Raw genomic sequence first — 21,385 nt, forward strand, 5'->3', positions numbered from 1 at the left:
GTAGTGAACCAGATGGGTTTTTTTTCTGACAATTGACAATGAATTCATGGTCATCAATAGACTTCTAATTCCAGATGTTTATTGAATTCAAATTCCATCATCCACCATGGCAGAATTTGAATACTTGTGTTATGAACATTACCTGGGTTGTGGATTAAAAGTCCAGTGATAATACCACTCAGCCATTGTCTTCCCCAATCAGTAAGGATGTAGTCAAGTAAGATTTCCCTTTTTGTTGGTTCTCTCACAACTTGCTGCAAATGCAGTCGAGTAATTGCATCTGTGGGACTTGGCCAGCTCTGTCAGTAGTGGTGTTCCCATGCTTGTTTTGATAATGGACATTGAAGTCACTACCCAGAATATATCATGTTCCCTTGCCATACTCAGTGCTTCTTCCAATAAGTGCTTAAAATTGAGGAATAATGTATCATCACTTCAGGGGGAAGTGACAGTTGGTAATCAGCTGGAGATTTATTTGCCCGTGTTTGATCATAAACAAAAGGAAGCCATACTGAACATAATTACGTAAAAAAAATGCTTATAGAGTTTTTATTACATTCAATCGATAAAATGTGTACACTGTTCCATCCTCTCGTGAATCTTTTTTAGGCGTTAATGTTTTCCTCATATTTCCTCCCATCAAGGTTTCCTCCTGTTTATTTTCACGTGTGCTCACTACAGTTTGCTCTCCCCCATCAAAAAAAGTTATATTCAATTTTCTTGTCAGTTGAAAGATATTGAACTACTTTTTGTTTGAAAAAATGATACCATGGTATAATGGGAGGAAAATGCAATGGAAACAAAAAGTGCGAGCGCATTTTTTGACAACTCTTCAGAGAATGAGCTGAGGGAGAAAATTGTTGGGTTTGCAAAATGGCGTGAGTCAATGTTGAGAGGGAATCTTGCTGTTACAGTGCACAGCTTGGGCTTGCACATATGTTATTCTTGTGTGTTTACAAACCTTCATCCTCAGGGAGAATAAGTATCGGAGAGCCTTTTTATAAAAAGTGTAAGACTTAACTCTAGCGTCACGTTACAAGTATATATTTGAAGTTAATTATTTATGCATCTATTTTCCTGTTCAAATTTACAAAATGATGCATTAAATTGATGAGGAATAGAATTTTCTTACTTCAGTTGAAATGCAGGTACAGAGACCTTGAGATCTAGTTCGGATAGTCCGAAATTCAGATAATTGATAATCGGATAACTGATTGTTCTGTACAATAAACCTTCTCTTGACATTATGTGGAAAGAACCCTGATATACTTGCTTTTCAGTCACATTTCCCATGAGTCTTCAAGATAATCATTTTTCAGTTTATACTGTGTGGATATTTGCAATGTTTCATAATATAATTCTGATGATAAAATGATAACTCCAGTGGCACTTTCATTACTCAGCTTAAATTGCTATTTCTTGCCATGGAGTCAATTAGGTCCGGTTTATTCAGTTCTGGTGCACATTTCATTCATCAATAATTCAAATGTTCAGATAAAACTATCAAAACCACTACCTGTATAAAACCTGGAGTAAGATTTGCTTTTAACTAAAATTGGATGGACATCAGGTTCCACAATTCCTCTGATTGGATTTACTCCTGATGCAGGTAATTTCTCTGTCAGTTCAAGAGCTGGTTAACAGAGATAGTGAAATGGTACTTCTTTCCTTCTGGTTGGTCACGAGTTCCATGTTGTTCACCCTCATCCTAAAGTCTGACGTTCTTGCTCATTGACAGCTTCCTATCTGCAACTGGAAGCCTGTTCCTTGTCTTTTTCTTCAATTGACAATGATTTAATTAAATTCTGCTCTTCTGGCCAGTCGTTATCGATACATCACTATTTCAGTAATGTTCACTTGAACTTTTAAGTTGGTATATATCACTATTGACATCAATGTATTTCAGCTACCCCAGTCAGGACTATTTTGGGACATTATCTTAGATATTCTACACATACTTTAGTAGAAACCGTATCGTAAATCTTATATTCAGTGGTGCATTTGCAGTGTCGCTTATTCACTCCATGATAATCTGGATGCAATAATGGTATCCCTTGAGTTCTGAACTATACAGGTGCTTTTTCAAGTGGTTGTTTGGTCTGCATTTAAAGAGGTTGATGAGATAAAGACAGATGCAAATTGTTAAATTGTTTTATTTCACACAAGTTAAATGTACAGACTGAGGATCAACTTCACTCATAACAATGTACCTTGTCTTTACTTAATAATGAAAACACTATGCCTCCCCATGCTAGTGGGTTGCTTGACCTTAATTAAGATAATTCCTAACCAGTACAGCATTCTCACTTTCTGTAGCCTTTTCTGTGCTTTAACGCCTGTGGCTTGGCCTCAGCTTTTTCTCCTCAGCTCAGAACTGGAAAGACATCCTTGTGAACATCTAGCACCAATAACTTCCCAATAAATGGGTGTGATGTCTCTCAATTACAGAGACAAGCCAACTAATTGCTTATTGATTATAGCCTTTGAGGAAAATAACTTCCTTTTCTACATTAACCAAAAGTTGCTTCAGTGCTTATTTCAATCCGATATGAATACACCATTATTTTAAACCACAGCTTATCAAAGTAACTATTTCAAAATGTATTCCATGAAAAACATTGTCAAAATAACTGAGATAGGTAATGACATTTTACAACTGATGAGAGAACAATAATATTCAGCAATGCACTGATCACGTTAGTACTGACCAACTGTAAATGAGAAGATTGTAGCTAAAAGGGATCGTATCACGCAATAGACTTCTTCCTTGTACTGCATCAGGAAAGCTTGAGATGCTAATACAATGTGAAATAAAAAATAATTCTTTCTGAGTTGCTATCATAAATATAATAAAATGATCAAACTTCTCTATGCAACAATTTTTTGTAGCTATTATTGCACTTCTTAATCCTGAATTTTCAAATCACACCAGTGTTAATTAATTGTTTTAGAGGAAAGAAATTTAGATTTAGGAGAAATTTTTTTTTTAAAAACTTAGCTGAGTACCAGACCATCATCTAACACTAGCCTTCAGACAATATAACAAACTAATCTAGTTCCACTTTACATTTTTTTCAATCCTCCATTAAATCATCACATGTACACATTTTAAGTTGTTCATTAATAAGTCTTATAAGTGTATTGATCTTATTATTGGCTTTTAAATGTATTGTCTAAAAGCCAATAGGTGACCAATTTTAATGACTTTAATCCCCACGTCATTGAAGTCTATCTGACTAAATCAATAATCGTGCTTTCAATTATTTTAATTTTTTTCTTGAAGTGTCTCTTTGCACCTCCTGAAAATGCCCAGATCTTGTGGTTAGATGGATCTCCTCGCCCACCAATTCTCCAATTTTGTCCAAGTGACCACTTTTCTTATGTGGATACTCACAATGAGTGACAGCAGATTGCTCAACTGCAGCCAAATATCATTCTTGCATGAAATCCAAGTGTTGTTGCATTGTGATCCAGAACAGGAATTCTGCCATATTCCCCACCCTTTCTTAACTCAGCAGCCCTTAATCAATGAAGATATCTTAAATATTACCCCACCTAACGTAAAAAAAAATTGAAGGTAGACTATTTGTTTGCCTGCTTCAGTTCCATAGTTCCCAAAAGATCTAGCAGGAAGTCCAATTGATTTTTATTTTGCACATAACATGTAGTTTGTGACTGTAATATTGACAGATTTTGTAGAATAAAATGCTGTTTTATAAGAATGAAACTTGTAATTATTAATACCATAAGAGTATGTTGACTGAGTTACATTTTATGCAAATCTCTCCAAAACAGCTATTATCTTTGGTAGAATAGGAGAAAAAAAATACAATTTGTGCGTTAACCCTGCAGATCCAAACAAATCCAAATTTAAACTCAGGTGCATTAGTTAATTTTGGTGTTGGGAATAGATGGAATGCTAAAAAGCACCACAGTGTCACAAATTTCTAAGGTTGAGCAGGATGCAAAGCCAGCCTCCTATTGTTTGGTGACATTCACTGACATTTGCATGTCTTATGGATATGAGTTAAACAAGAATCATGTACATGCTTAAAGGTCTAACATTCCATTGCACTTAGGTTAAAGTCAGACATGAAAAATGATTTCTAGTTGAGGCAGCAAAAGATGACAATAATTTCTACAATTTTACTACAGAGTACACCATCATATTCAGGAAAGAAAAGGCACAAGCCAAATACAAACCTGATCTTAGGCCACCACTTGTGGCAAAGGCACATACAATGCATTATTTAGCTGAAAGCATTTATTGTGTACATTGTGTGATTTCAATACAGGTACAAAACTATAACAAAATATTGTTCAGCCACAAACATTATAGAATACATACACAGGGCCATAAGACAAAAGGAAATTAAAATCTCCAGAACCAAGTAAACAGTGAAAGAAAATTCATTCCTTATTTACACAGAAAATTAAATGCTGTGGAAAAGAAAACACCCAATGGCATTCATAAAAGTACTGAAAAGCAGTAAGCAGCAATATTGCAAAACATAAACCAAGTTTTATCAGATGAAACGTTGTTCAGATTTAAATGATCATTATTTCACAAAATGCAATCAAATATCCAGCAAGAAACAAGGTCAGTAAGTATTTTTTTTAAAAAGGCAATGTCTGATTTTAAAGGAATTTTGAAACTTAATCTGCCCTCCATTAGTTGATATGCACTCTGCATTCTATGACTGTTAAATGCACACCTATTATGTTATCTGCTTTGTCTACACTTTACAATCTTGAAATGGCCAAATAATTACATGAGTCATACATACATACATATATATGAACATATGAATTAGATGCAGGAGAAGGTCATTGGCACCCCAAACCCACTCAGCCAATCAACAAAATCATAGCTGATCTGATTCTGGCCTCAACTCCACATTACTGTCTACCCCAATAACCTTTGACAGTAAGTGGCTATGATTTTGAATCTTCAGTCTATAATCGTGTTTCAAATTGTATCATTTTATGCTTAAATTTATCAGTACCTTATTCACTGTCAATAAGTGACAAGGTAAATCTCAGCAACTTAGTTTTTTTTCATTTCTTCTCCATCTTTTCTCTACTCTGAAGTCCTAGTGATACTAAGGTACAGTTGATGGACATAGGAAACTTTCCAGTATTATTTCATCAGATATGAGACATGAGAATCTCACAGCAAGGTATTCAACTGTACAAAGTATTAAAGCCCATGTCAATACTGCCCTCACTCAACATTCACTCTTTCTACTTTACAGCATTACAATCCCAAATCTATTGCCCAGATTACCTCACAATAAAGCTCGAATCTTCTGCTTTTTATGACCTACTTGTAACTAACCAATGGGTCACTCGAGGGAATATTCGCTCATAAAATTTATACCAATAACAGAATTGTTTATTCTGAACCCATAAGAAAATGGGAAGTTATCTACATCACTTATCTCGAAGGTTCTGAAGGGGTCTTTATGAAAGGGCATCAAAATTTGAGATCTATTACAATTTCACAAGATATGTGCATTGATATTTTCAAGAGCTTTTGCAGCTGTATAATTTCACTTTGAGTTCATAATTACAGATAACTATGGGTCCTATCATGGACATAATTATATTTCTTAAAAGAACAAAATTAATTTTTTTGGAATAGTACTAGTTGTGTTCTGCACAATCTCTACACAAATGACAAATGTTCCATTTAATGAATAGCAACGAAGCTTTTAAAAATAAACCTTTGGAAATCAGCTGTTACCTTTTTTAATTGCAAGACAGTTTTTAATGCATGTAGAACAACATTGACAAACATTCACAAAAGTTACAAAATTCTTATGCCTAAATTTGATAAACAAAATAGAAAGAACATTTTTTTTCCTTTTCCAACATTACAGCACCAAGCTTACATATATACTTTTATAACTTTACATAGTGAGGGAAGGTGGTGGGGACTGGAGATTGTCTGAAATTCGTTCTGCCAGCAGTATTTAGGGGAAGATAGTGACAAGGCTGTTAGCTGCTAAATTCAGAGAAATGTATGCAACTTCTGATCTTTCTCACTGCAGATCTGGTAAAAACTGTAATTTGGCACCCATTCTTCTTGTTACTTATTGGTAACAGCTCTTAAAAACTGACATGTTTCGCTTTCCTCTTGAACCTATGTACCTTTGTGATTTTTAACACAGGCTTGACCTTATCAAAGAAATCACTGCACATCAAAACCAATATTCTTATGAGCAGTACCCTGCAGGCCATGGTGCTTTACTAGAATCAACATGGGAAGTACACTGGTGTTAACTGAACTTGTCGATGTTCTTTTCTCAATAAAATGGAGGAGAAATTACATTAAGACATGAAAATGATTATTTTTAATGTGACTTACATCATTACAGGCAAGAAAGGCCATTCTATGTAGAACCCAGCAAAATTTAGCATTATTGTCAGTAAGTAAAGAAAGATCAGATGGTGTTTTTTTTGTCCTGTAAATCCTTATCTTCTGAAAGACATATCATCCTATGAACATGTTCACAAGTGACACTTCAAATGTGTCCAAATGGGTATGAATTAACACAATACTTCCTATCAATACTTTCTTTAGTTTTGAATTTGTATCCCTAATTTAATTAAAACAACATAAAGCAGAGAATTTAAGAAGGTTGAATCAAGTGTGTGACTAATACAGATTTGTGAGTTCAGCCAAATATGTAATTGATTGCAATCACTGAAACAAATCCTACTGGGAAGCCTGAGAGTCAACACTCATCACAATTAGCATTCACGTCAAGCAGAAAGGCCACTGGGCTAAACTGCAGCAGGAATATTTTAAGCCCAACATCTGCCATTCACCAGCGACACAATAAATCCAATTCATGTCTTCTTTCCAGTCGCTAAATTAATTTGATCAATCAGTCAAGAATTGTCTCCAATGATGGCTTTTGATGAAGAGAACATTACAACCAAGACTGATAGTTTAATGAAAAATATCAATTTTAAAGATATCTTCAAATTATTAATGTTAATATTGATTGTGTAGAAAATATTATAGGAAGCTTCTTATTTTGAACTTCCTGCAATTGTTCAAGCAAATAGGTCCTATACTGATCCTACAGCTGATGATTTTTACTGCTATGGCTGTACTGACTAAACTGGCATTTCCCTTCTTTAAATAAACAGATTGGGGTCATTCCGCAACTACAGTTTGAACCTTGGATCAAGTGGTGAAGTCTTTGAATTTTGCAAACTTGTGAGAAGAGGATCAAAAGGAAAACAGACATTTCAAGATGAGTTCTGAGTCCAGGAGGAGCAGCAGTACCGAGAAGGAAAAGTGAGACTTAACTTGCCTCAGACTGTTAGTTCCCAATCATGTGATGTTCTCTGACCAGCTCCTATTTCATCATTTATAAAAACATAAGAAATAGGGTCAGGAGTCGGCAATTCAGCACATCAAGCCTGCTCCCCCATTTAATATGATCATGGCTGATCTCATCACAGCTTCAACTCCACTTTCCTGCACCCCCTCCCCCATCCATTTCCAATGAAACCATTACTAATTAAAAATGTCTCTCTCCTTCTTTATTTCACTCAATGTCCCAGTATTCACCATATTCTGAGGTCGTGAATTCCACAGCTTCACAATCCTTTTGAGAGAAATAATTTCTCTTCATCACTATTTTAAATGATTTCTCACAGGTCTCCAGCTGCACAATGTCCAATTTCAGCTAGCAGAGTGCATATTCATGAAGTCCAGTAGTTGAAATGGCCATTGTCTTATTTTGCCGTAGGCTGACAATTATGGAACCCCTATGTCTTCACACCAAAAACATGAAACAAGTTAAATACAACTCTGGGATTGCTAAATAAATTATCACCAGAATCAGTAATTTTCAGCAAACATTTTACAATCCATTCACAAGTCTATATGCCAAGGCAAAGCTCACTCCAATCTGCCTAACAATAAGCGTCACCTCTAACCTTAGAACAACCTTAGAACAACAGCCTTTACTGTACCACTACCATTTTCCCCCACACACATTTTTATGTTAGTTAATGCTAATTTGGGACAGTTTATGTTACAAATATGGTAAATAAACTGAAAATACTCAACTTAATTTCATATCGGACCTTTATAGGCAAAATACCAAGGAGAACACTATCCCACTATTTATCAGGCTAGGTTAATTTTAAAACCTAGGCTGCAGAGGCAGGAAACAAGTGTCTAATCAAGTCCATTAATAGTCTTTAGTGTCTGGTTAATACCATCACTGTCTGCTTTCTGACTGTGCTGGTGACTTGCCAAGGAACTGAAAACTATGAAAATATTTTCTAATACGCAAGTTAGTGCTTGTTTTAATTTAAAACAACCTGTTTAGACATGTAATCACCCACCTCTGTGTATGTTCTATTCTTAGGTGAGACTTGAACCTGGATACTACTACTGTAGTACAAGAAGCTCTGTTCAGTTAATATTTGTTTGTTGGCAGGTGAATAGATGACTTTACTTTAGTTAGCTGATTATATGCCTGTTTTGTATGCCTCACCAGTACCATAGTGCTAGTATCTGGTCCAAGTAGGCATTCTGTAATGTGATGTGGTGTAGATGTCAGCAGTCTAATTTCATGTGTAGACCATCCTCATCAGCTCTCTGACCCAAACCTAATGTTGCAGTCATTCACATAAAAATAATTTTCAAGGTACCGGGTGCTGAGAAAAATTGCAGTACTCCATTCGCTGGTCTGGTGAAGATCACCCATCAATTTTGGGACCTTGTTGCCTATAGATCTTGGGACAAAGTAGATCATTACCTTTATCTACTAACCCATTTGAAAAATGTTTTCCAGTATTATAACCAATCGGTCCAATTGACATTATTACAGTTTATCCATAAATTCATTCATGAATCACAAAAACAATATGCTGCATAAATTAATTATTAGAACTAATGATTTCAATTCCTAAACTTCTCTTATTGGCAATTTATAACTCTAATATAGAGAAAATAAGCTTTTGCAGAATCTTCTCCCATAGTATAAACAATGAGGGTATTACCATTTAGGCTGTTACAAAGACCAAAAGTATTGTCAATACTTTACCATTAATACTTTCTAAGTAATGATGTGCCGGTTAACTAGGACATTTAAAATATCGAGGCTGAAATACTGTGTGAAGGTAAATGTTTTGTTAAGATCATTATACTGGATTTCTGATTGCTGTTTTAGCAAAAGCGTTAACTTAGTGCCAAAATTGTTAATTAAATGGCAGGAAAAGGAATCATTTATGAACATTTTTTATACCTCAATCAAAAGGTTTGAATTTAAATAAATGATATTTAAAAGATTACTTGGAGCAACTATAAGTATTAATTTTATATAACTGTAGCAGAAAATCAATACTATTTTTTAAAAGTAGCAAGTATATTGTTTTAGTAATAAACTTTCCGAACTTCCAGATGTAATGTGGTCATATGTGAGTCAGCTACAGCTATATCCTTCAGCCATCCTGTTTCACTTATGATGTTCCAACTTTGTATGGTTCCACTGAGAAGATCAGTTGCAACAAATAAGACTTCCAACTTGACAATCAACAATTTGCCAATATTCCAAAAAGTCCTGCTCCTCTATCGGTGGAGATCTAAAAACTATCCTTCAACACATCGTTGGTATCGATTCTTTTTATAATTAATTGGTAAATGATAATAATTACATGTCTTTTTTTAATAATACATCTTCATGTGAGAGAATCACTGATACAAGTGTATATAAACTAATGAGGACTAACCACAGTCACAACAGATTTAGGATAAATGACAGTAAGCTGGAGATATAATTACACATCAGGGGAATATCTCAATTATATTCTACATGAGTGAGTAAAACTAAAGTGAATCTATATTCAGGAGTTATTTTCATGAAAGGTAATGTTTAATTTTACATATCTATCTACATCCACATACTAAGAAAGTCCATGTACGAACCTTTCATTATAACATTGGCCATTTTGATGTCAGAAAGTAAGCTCTAGTCTGCTGGAGCTTATTGGTTAGATCTCAATCTGCCAATCTTATCCTACACTTCGTAGTATGATTCACATAGGAATCTCAGACCTGTTTAAATTGGTAGCAATTAATATCTAACATCATGTCTTACTGGTGATTTTACCATGCTATGCTTTCTCTTGCAACAAAAAGTCAGGATTTGCACTTACATTTTATTTACTGGTGTTGCATCACTCCCTAAAAATTATCAATCAACATCATGTGTGTTCCAAAAAACAGCAGTGAGACCATGCATAGTATCCAATGGCATCATGCATGCATTGTTTCTCAAATTCAAACATCACTTATACAAAAGAAATTGTGCAAACCCATGAAATAATCCTATTACAACTAATTTGTACATATGTAGAAATAAAATTCTGAGCAAAATGCTGATATTTTACAGGCCAAGCTAAATTATGATGTTTACTTACAGCCTTCATTCCAACTAATTCATTTTTCATATTAGCTCCAACAGGACTGTCTTGTTGATCACCCATTTCATGGAGTATTATAATATGGTCATGAGAACCACATTTCTATATTGAGCAATGTTTATTTGGACATGCATATCAATCACAAGAAAGTCCTATTCATTTTAAGACAGTAGAGGCTGCTTAGGTTGTATTATTATAATTATGTAATTGCAGTCAGTGTCGCTTTAAGTTGTCTGTTCAAGGAGATGGTTTTGTTCAGACCACTTTGCAACAACACACCTCAATGGATAATTTGACATAATTTACAAATCCAGTGTTTGTAACTACACAGCATGTAGTAAAAAAGTAAGAGTTTGTAACTTAACCATTAGTCTTGCTCAATAAAATAATTCTAATTGAATTGTATGGTCTTTTAAAGAATTGTTCCTGCACCTTGTAACCTTAATTACTTCATAACTTGTTTTCAGAAGTAAGAAATTTGTTTAATGGTAATTCTTATGCCTGAATTTGTGAATTATTAGAGGATGCTGCTTTCCAAATTTCACATCTCTCTGTCTACTGACGGCCACCTTAACCCAGACCCTACCACCCCCCAAACTTATTATTTAATTTGTTCATGTGTTCAGTGTTTTATTTATATGAATTGGCAGTTTTGAGAATTGATTCTCAACAGTGCGGCACTGACATATTGAGATAATGGTATCATGTCTTCCATCGTGAGACACTTCCAGTATGAGATTATAAACTAAAAAAAATTGGCAGTTTTACCTTTAGTTCCACAGGAACTGGAAGGTGGAGACACTCCCAAGCAAGGTAATTTGAAGTATTTTTTCATGACAGCAATTCTGCTGCTATACAGAATGTGTGTCAATGACTTGCATAAAATCATGGAAACATTTTACATTGATTTAAATCTGCATACTTGTGTAAATGCCATGTGTGGCATTTTTCTAGTGTCAAGATTTGACAGCGTTATGATGTATATTGTTCTAGATGACCCAAGAGCAACTGTGCAATACAGTATGAAACGGGAAGCTGTTAACACCCTTTGGAAGATACAAGTTTGATCCATTATGTTAACACAATGAAGCAAAATTGAAGGATTTTCTTAGTGACAGATTGGTACAATAACCTGGTTTGTAATGGCATCAGTTAATATGCTTACAAGCATGGAATACTTTGCCCTGAGACAGTTTGATTTTAGAAAAAGCTTGTGTTTTTTTAGTTGACCTCGAAGTGAGGCAAAGTTAGCTGGGTGTAGAAACTGTAACCTTGGGCTGGATATTTTGTGCGCTTGCTGGGTGTGCTTTCAGCCTGAGGAGCATAGCAAATCATTTGGGTGGCTATCCCGCCAACTTTCCAACCCCCCTTCCACCCCCCCTGCCAGCTCAACCCCAGCATTCAGAGGATGCTGAAGTCAAAAATCTGTTCACCATAAATAAAGCGTATTTGAGTTGGTTAAAAGCTCAGTTGATCCCCAATATGATCCTGCACATGCAATAATAAATTGGAAAGTGAGTATGGGTAGCCTTTTTATTTTAAAGTTTCAAAATGGCAGGAGCATGTTTTTTGCCCATTGAGACCGACAGCATCAAATCACCAACCCAATTAGAGAGACCCCCCCCGCCCCTCCTCATTTGTCCTAATATACTTCAACCCCAATCTTTACTCACATTGTCTCCTTCCATAAAGGTTGCAAATGCTTTTCTCAATATCTCTGATTTGCCTCACTTCGATACCAATGGGTCTCTTTTGGGGACTTTCCTGGAGTTCTGGTGGTGCCCACTACTGAACTTTGCAAAGTCTGTTGGAACTGCTGCAAAACCAAATTCCCAGAGGGTGGCACCTCTTCTCCAGTGAGAGGTTGAAATCCGACACTCCCAGCACTTCAGCTTTTTGCAGCATGTTAGGGCTGCAGTCGACCTTTTTTCGTCCGTTGGTTCACTGCACACTTTTTTTGCAGGTAGGGTGAGGAGTCTCCAACTCCATCACACCCCCGCTTTAATTTTCTGGACATTTCATTTCATATTCAACCAAAGAGCAAACATCTAATTTATTTTAAAATACCTTCAACAGTATTTATTCTCTGAACATTGCGAGTATCATTGATGAACCATGTACCTGAGGGTTTAGCAGTCTCCAACTTCATTGCCAAAAGGTTATTCTTCACAGATGAACCTGGACAATGGGTATCAGAAGATTAACCTGCTCTTATCTTATCTCTGCATGCATGCACCTTGTCACAAATATTACAGAATAGAGTTCAATGGTGGGAGCCCATGGTCGATGAGATCAGTTTTAGCGTTCTTATTGATAACCTGAATCATGTCAGGGGTACAGACCAACAATCAAAACTTAAGGTATGTGTGGCAGAGTACTTCACTGGTTGGGATTTTACCAATTAGACCATTGAAGGAAACCTGTAACTACAATTAGACCTATCTTCTGCACGAGGGTGACAGATAATTTCTATTTTCCTTTCTTAAGAGTGGTGGATAAGTTCAGCAAAAAATGCAAAGATAGCTTATCAATATCTGTGAAAGCATCAGTGGAAACCAGTCCCCATCCATGTAAGCATGATAAGTGATAAATTCATTATGCTATTTATCATAGTAGCTCTGGTTGGCCCAGCAGTAGCAATCTTTTTTTCTTTACTGGACCATATCACATTCCTATCAGTTCACACTGCATTCCAATCCAGCACTAAGATTACTGACTTGTGGCACATAGGGGAGGCTTACTTTGTTCAAGATTTTGAATTTCGATCTGGGCTTTCTGGGCAATGCAGATCCATTAGTTACTTATTGCAAAGAGCATGAGCTAGCAAGATCAGTATTCTGGCCAATATTCCCCTGAGAAACCTCCTGTCCAGTACCCTGATCAAATGACAAAAATGAATGCCTTAAATGCAAATGCACAGATATGATTTGAGTCATCCTATGTGGTCATTTGATGGTATGCTTAAAAAAAAGTCAAAGATTGTGTTTGCTTGCCCTCAGAATACAGCAACACAGGAGTCTTGGCCTTATTCTTCATATAGTTTAAAGCTCTGCTGGCTTGTGTTACAATGTCAATCACCAATTTCAATCAGCAGTTTCATATTTGGTCCAACTGATATTTGAACAGTATCTGACATACTTACCAATATAGTCATATACTGAAAATCATCAGAAAAAAACTGAATTAGTGGAACAATGTACCAGTCCACCACTAGTTTATATGGCACGTCATTCTGAAATTTACCTGAGCAAAGAGCTTGAATATGGTTGGCCAAATATCACAGCAATTACAATGAAACTAAGTAATTTGGGCTTTAATAATTCAATAAGGAAAAACAAAACAAAAGCAAGCCACTAAATTTCCTAAATGGATCACAATAACATATACCTGAAGGACCGTATCTTCAGTTTGAGAAAATACCTTCATGATTAAACAGGTTTTTAGCTAATTACTTAAGTTATAGGGCACCAACAACCTTTATATAGCGTTAGCACAGAATGAGCAATCTGTCAGTTGATGGTGATTGACCCTCACATAGCTAAGTGCCTGTGTATTGAATCATATACTAACTAGGTTTTCTTTGTTGAATTTATTTCTATAATTTTTGGCACTAGTTTAATAAATATTTAATTATTTAGATTGTTAGAAAATAATATCTAGCTATGATTATTGGAAAAGTAGCTCTGTAATTCTATAAAAATGTTCATTATTATTTCAAAAGATTGGCGATTTCACCATTTTTAAACTACGTATTATTTCATCAAGTGCATTGGAAATGCAAAATAATGAAACTTTAGCACATCACAAAACAAATGCTTACATCACTTGTGGCACAAAACATTTTTGTAGGACAATATTTAAAGATAACTTAACTCCTTAATCAGCAATGATTCCTTCATAACATAGTTTGTGATCTAGTGCACTGTTCAATCCACAGAGCTCCATTGAATTGCAAACATTTCAGTTAAAATAGTCCAGAGATGTTGTAAAGTTACCACATCATATCAATCTGATGGTTAATGCCATTCCTGTGGGAAGTGCTGGCAAATGTCCAAAAATGCACAAGGTGAAGAAAGGATAAACTGACTACTGAAAGGACTTGTTGATGTTACACCACATCTACCAACACAATGTAAAATGCAATAGGATCAGTTGTTGAACCTTATTAACTATTAAGTATAATGCTGTAACAAATGTGTATTAAAACATAGCAAATATTGTTATATTAAACAATTAATTGTATGATCAAAAGGTAATAATTATATATCCATTGTGTTTAACAATTTTGTTGCATTGAGGAATAAAATTGGCTTTTAACCAGTTAAGTACAGAGATAGTGAAGAAGTGGTCCTGTCAGTTAAATCTTACCTTGTGAATAACTACAAACCCCATGACTAGCATTAGAAATGCATAATGACTAATAGTCCAATATTCTCAAACTCTTATGTCTTCAAATGGAGTTTGGGATTGCTCACTTGGTACAACATATCATCTACATGGATATATAATAAATCATCAAAAGTGTGGCTACATTATTTGTTATTAAAACATCTGTAGTAGCTTATGTAGAACTAATCAAGCAATAAAACTTTCACACTCCAGTACATATGTAATAAGCTTTTAGAATAACAGAAGCGAGATATATGTATATATACACACACACACACACATATATTACATAAACATATATACATATATGTGTGTGTGTTTGTGTACAGCTGCATAACAGTGCACTGAAGAGCACACCTAAGTTCACATAATCACAAATGAAATAATGTGATGGAGTTTGAGTCTCAATTTCAGTATTCCTTTCTGACCTTCTGTTGTCACACTGTATGTTTTTTGAACAGTTGAACCCACATTAAGAAATAATTAGCTAAAATGTTGCTTTGAACCAAGGCTCAGCAGGGAAGGTGTCAGCAGATGGTTTAATCACCTATATCCATGATCCAAACATCGTTTGTTGGTCCACATTTTGTTTTTAACTGCCAGGAGTAATCGACAAGGGCTAGGTCCTCCCATAATAACATGGCCTATTACTTTTTAAAGGGTGCTAACCTACTGAAGTTCTGCCAGAATGGTGACTGGCTGCGTTTGGGCTCCGTTAGTTCATACATTGACCCCTGAGGGATACCATCAGTGAGCATGAAGTTTCTCTGATGGACAGGATCCGGGGGTGCTGGGTATGAGGGAGGTAATGACCTTGTATAGTTCACTCCTGAAATGAGAAAAAAAATTCAGCAATCTTACGTTGCAGTGATTTGGCGTCATAGTATCAAAAAGCTAGCTAAATGTGTATTTAAAATTACAGTAAGACCATTGAAAAGTGTTTTTACTTCACATCAAAATTGCTTATAACATACGTGTAACTTGAATCAAGTCTTTGCACATAATCATTACACCATAGAAAGAGACTACAGGCCTGTTGAATATGTGCTGCTCCTTGCAGTGGAATTTATCCATTCCCCCCCCACCCCCCCACCCCCCCACCACCACCACCACCCCCATCCTCTCACAATTTCCCTCGAGATCCATCTTAGCTTTTTCTTTTTAGGTACTTTTCCGATTCTCAATTGAAAACCATGATTGCCTCCACCACAATCTCAGTAAATTGTAGTGTAGGGTGTAGGTTTGCTTGCTGAGCTGTAGGTTTGATATCCAGACGTTTCATTACCTGGCTAGGTAACCTCATCAGTAGTGACCTCCAAGTGAAGTGAAGCTGTGTCTCCTGCTTTCTATTTATATCTTTCTCCTGGATGGGGTTCCTGGGGTTTGTGGTGATATCATTTCCTGTTCATTTTCTGAGGGGTTGATAGATGGCATCTAGAACTATGTGCTTGTTTATGGTGTTGTGGTTGGAGTGCCAGGCCTCTAGGAATTCTCTGGCATGTCTTTGCTTAGCCTGTCCCAGGATAGATGTGTTGTCCCAGTCGAAACAAACCACAACAAGCAGACAAAACACAGCCAGAAAACCGAACCACCTTACCATATATCAAAGAAGTTTCAGAAATGACAGCCAGACTACTGAGACCCCTCAGAATCCTAGTAGCACACAAACCCACCAACACTCTCAAACAAAAACTAACAAACTTAAAAGACCCAGTACAACCCATGGACAAAACCAACTTCATCTATAAAATTCCATGCAAGGACAGCCACAAACACTATGTAGGACAAACAGGAAGAAAGTTAGCCACCAGGATACATGAACACCAGCTAGCCACAAAAAGACACGACCCCCTCTCCCTCATAGCCCTACGCACGGATGAAAAAAAACCACCATTTCGACTGGGGCAACACATCTATCCTGGGACAGGCTAAGCAAAGACATGCCAGAGAATTCCTAGAGGCCTGGCACTCCAACCACAACGCCATAAACAAGCACATAGACCCTTCAGAAAACGAACAGGAAATGACATCACCACAAACCCCAGGAACCCCATTCAGGAGAAAGATATAAATAGAAAACAGGAGACAACAACTTCGCTTCACTTGGAGGTCACCACTGATGATGTTACCTAGCCAGGTAATGAAACGTCTGATATCAAACCTACAACTCAGCGAGCAAACATACACCCTAAACCTGAGCTACAAACCTTCACAAACCTTGCGAAAATTGTAGTGTATTAGTTGAAGAAATGTAATAATATCTAAATTGAGTTTAATTTACATATTCATGAAAAAACACTGTGCAGTAAACAAAGTTGGTGAATTACAGGCACAGGTAGCTCTGAAGAAATTCTAAAGAAGAGTCATTCTAGACTTGAAACATTAACTCTGTTTCTCTTTACAGGTGCTGTCAGACCTTATACATTTCTCTAGCAATTTCTGTACTTGTTTCAGATTTCCAGCATCTTGTATTTTATTTATTGTTTAACACACTGGTTCTGTGTATGTAGTACAAACTTAGATAGCCATGTGATCAGATCTCTGGAGAAGGTTCTAGGTGACAATAGGTATCTAAGTGTTTAAGTTAAGCTCAAAAGAAGCAGTGTGTCACTATTATAGCTGAAACTTACCAAAGATCAACCAACATCATTGTGGTTTCAACCTTATAGAGGAATGACTAGGGAGAAGGTCAATGACCTTTCCTACTCCACTAAGGTTAGTAATGCCATTTACTGTGTACTACCTTACACTCATTCTATCTCGGCTGCATCCACCTGCCACCAAGGCTCATGCATGCGGTCCCCCACTCACTGTCACCCTTTCAAGCCCCCAAATATTAACTCTTCATTGCCTCTATGCTGCCTCCTCACTCAGCTGGGTCACCCTACCAACTTTCCTCCACCAGTATTAACAATGGCACCAACTTTCATTTCACCCTTTGTTCTTATTCTAGGAGAAACTGCACACATTAGGGGCAAAAGAGCCAGGATGGGAATAGGGGCACCAGATATTTAGCTTCTCACCTCTTATAATAACAAGATCTTGGCCCTTGCTGGCAAGAATTGGGATTGTCTGAAGGAGACAATGAAACAGCATGTGCCAGCAAACAAGCAAGAAGCATTGTCTGTTGCTGTGCTAATCTTCCACTATTCCAACTGTGAATGTACTAGAGTCATAGCATTACACAGTAAAGAAAGAGACCTTTCGGTCCAACTCATCCACTCCAAACAGTCATCTCAATCCAATCTAGCCCCGTTTGCCAGCATCTGGCCAGATACCCTTAAACTCTTCCTATTCATATACCCATCCAGATGCCTTTTAAATTGTAGCAATCTCCACCACTTGCTCTGGCAGTTTGTTCCATACACACCCCACCTTTTGCATGAGAAAGTTACCCCTCAGATCCTTTTTAAAATCTCTCCCCTCTCACTTTAAACCTCTGTCCTCTGGGTTTGGACTCTCCCATCCTCAGAAAAGACCTCAGCTGTTCACCCCTATCCATGCCCCTCGTGGTTTTATATATCTATATGAGGTCACTCCTCAGTCTCACTACTCCAGGGGAAAAAAAAGCCCCAACCTATTCAGCCACTCCCTATAGCTCAAAACCTCCAGTCCTGGCAATATCCTTGTAAATCTTTTCTGCACACTCTCAAATTTAACAACATCCTTCTTATTGAAGGGCGACCAGAATTAACGCAGTATTCTAAAAAGGGTCTCACCAATCTGTTGTACAGCTACAGCATGACGTCTGAAATCTTAAATTCAATGTTCTGTCCAATGTAGGCAACCATGCCAAACATTGTCTTCACCATGCTGTCCAGCTGTGACTCCACGTTAAAGGAAGTATGAACCCTCACCCCTTAGTCTCTTTGTTTGGCAATCTTCCCCAGGGCCCTACCATTTACTGTATAAGTCCTGCCCTGGTTTCCCTTACCAAAATGCAACACCTCACATTTACCTAAATTAAACTCCATCTGCCACTCCTCAGCCCAATGGTCTATCTGATCAAGGTCCCATTGTACTCTGAGATAATATTCTTCACTGACAATTGCATCACTTATTTCGGTGTCATCAGCAAATGTATTAACCCTACCTCCCACATTTACATCCAAATCATTTATATAAATGATGAAAATCTTAACATGCCAGAATATTCACTCCCTGTTCGTGACATACTCCCTCTTTTATACCCTGTAGATACAAGTAGTATTAGCACAGCCTCTTAAGTTTATAAGGCGTCCCTGCAAAATATCTCCTGCCCCACCTCTGAGCAAGGGAGCACGGATATCTTAGGGATTGTACTAGATATATTGCCTTAGCCAGCTTAGACACTCAGAGCCTTGTGGGTATTTTAGCTAGATTAGAGATGGGAGCTTCTGTTGGTGAGCACATCACTGCCACAGCTTTTCAGCTGGTTGAAATGGAGAAATGCCCCAGGTTGCTAGCACACAGAGAAACCAGGCACCTGCTCAATCCAAGGCAAGAAAGAAGCCCAAGCCTCTGGCAATTTGTGTCTTCATAAAATGCACAGACAGGAGCAGCAGGCAAGCTTAGTGTGGTCACTGGACAAGCTGACACAAAGATGGCATGACTGTAGCAATGCCTAATGCCTTAGCAATGTTAACATCTGGCTGCTGACATGGATGGATTGGTAAATGCCGTACAGAGTCAGGCCCATCACTCTATTTGCTGGATATGTGCACAAACCTGCAATCCAATGGTCTAACCATTGTGCTTAGCATCAACAGCGAGGTGACAGGGGAACAAGGAACCATGATTTCACTCTAAGATGCCCCTTCCTAACAAGGTGACAGGAGGATGCCAGCAGGAGAAGGGTCCACATACAGGTCACCCAAATGTCTCCTCTCAGGACACTCCAGAGGAAGCCAAGCATCCAGCTGCACCCTATATAACATCCTCAGCCCCTGTGGTGGTCAAACCAAAGAGGGACACCAGTCTGTGAGCAAGACACACTCTGCAGTCTGTGCCCTTTAGATGCAAAAATCTTAGAGTCACCCAACTAAAGCTCCAATGCCAATGGGCTTCAGTGAGACAGTAGGACAGGCTCCCTCCACCCCAGCTGGGGACTCTGGGAATGCATCAAGATGTAGTGGGAGGGAAAGATTGAAGAAGATCTTCTGAGGGCACACAGGTATCACATCCTTGTAAATACACTGACATTTTAAACAAAATACATGTTTATTATTAGCAGTGCAAGCAAATATCTATTACAATACTAAAAGTTCGGAGCCCAGCCATCCTTAGTGCTTCATGACATTTTATGGTCCAAGTTGTGAAGTGAGCAACTCTTTTACCATGTACAGGCTCTGGACACTTGGAAGATCATGACTACTTAGGGGTCATAGTCATTATGGGCATTGCTTCTTGATCCTGCATAATGTGGTCAAAAGTGCTTGTGGCAGGCATATGGACTGGACACAGTAGGCTAATGTCTAAGCCGTACACATCATGTAGTGCTCGCCGATCCATTTCAGCTTTATTGTATGGGTGTGCGAGTATACTGCTATTACCCTTTGGATGGGCTCCCATCACTCAACATTGAAGCCGCTCCCTCATAGAAAGAAACACCAACACCCTCCCACATGGGCATGGTGACTGCCATTTTTAACTTCATTGAACTCTCAGCACAATGCGGGGATACAGCAGTTGTTCCCACACTGTGAATCTGCCACTCAGAATCTTACTCGTGGTGAACCCTCAAATGTAGCCATTCTCTTTTTGGTATCTGTCCCCATCAAAGTCATAGGCTTTAAACTTCCCTATGTTCCCAACCAAACCATTTATCTAAATTTTGCGTCCTAGCTCTCTGTGCCCAGTCCCAGGTGGATTGAGTAAACATTCCAGATGTAGTAGTGCCCCCATGGATGCTAGGATGCTATTAACTGTAAATGACCAACACCCTCACCCCCAACCTGCATTATCCCTTTCTTTTCCATGTTTTATTGCTCCCCCCACGTTTATATTGAGTTGCCCCACTTCACAATTGTATTTCCTCTCTGCATCCTAAAATGCTGCCCAAAGCACATAATTCAGTTTCCTTGTTTCTCTCCCACAGCAGTGATCCATGATTAGAACTCCCACCTCCCCCCTCACCATCACTCTCCCTTCCACTGACACCCCCACCCCATCCCCCACTTCCCTTGACTTCTTGTGAACACAGCCCAGGATTGACAGTGACCCAACATGGACAGCCCCAAAGAAGGAGCGAGCAGACCCCTGACTGATTCTCACCCCAATAGTTAACTCAGCTTCTCTAAAATTGCCTGTACAATGAAAGACAAATGTAAGCACAAACACTCACCTTTCTGTTTGCTGACTTTTCTTACAGTCATTGCAGCTTGTCTCTTCTGATACTCCGAGATTTCAAATCCTAAAAAACAGTACAATAAATGAAAGACATTCCAATGCAAAGAATTCTTAAAGAGTTTTGTTTCTATTATCTTGTACTTAAGTATCAGTTGCAACCATTCATAGGTAAGGAATGATTGATGCAGGATAATATTGCAACAGTCTAATCTCT

At 37.6% G+C, this 21,385-nt stretch overlaps 1 protein-coding gene across 2 annotated transcripts in view; it reads right to left on the reverse strand.

Annotated features, from left to right (window-relative positions):
• Window positions 1–15,162: 15,162 nt before the first annotated feature.
• arhgef9a (Cdc42 guanine nucleotide exchange factor (GEF) 9a) overlaps window positions 15,163–21,385 on the reverse strand; it is a 349,853-nt gene continuing 343,630 nt past the window's right edge. Inside the window, exons 13-14 of one of the 2 annotated variants that reach the window (XM_060832122.1) lie at window positions 21,167–21,235; window positions 15,163–15,673 (exon numbers count right to left, since the gene is read on the reverse strand). In XM_060832122.1, the coding sequence (XP_060688105.1) occupies window positions 15,492–15,673; window positions 21,167–21,235 (251 nt within the window). In that variant the 3' untranslated portion in view covers window positions 15,163–15,491. The remainder of the gene's footprint in view (window positions 15,674–21,166; window positions 21,236–21,385) is intronic. The other variant, XM_060832124.1, reaches the window with a different exon arrangement.

Source organism: Hemiscyllium ocellatum, chromosome 11 (genome assembly GCF_020745735.1).
Source record: "Hemiscyllium ocellatum isolate sHemOce1 chromosome 11, sHemOce1.pat.X.cur, whole genome shotgun sequence".
In the NCBI taxonomy this organism is placed as follows: Eukaryota; Metazoa; Chordata; class Chondrichthyes; order Orectolobiformes; family Hemiscylliidae; genus Hemiscyllium; species Hemiscyllium ocellatum.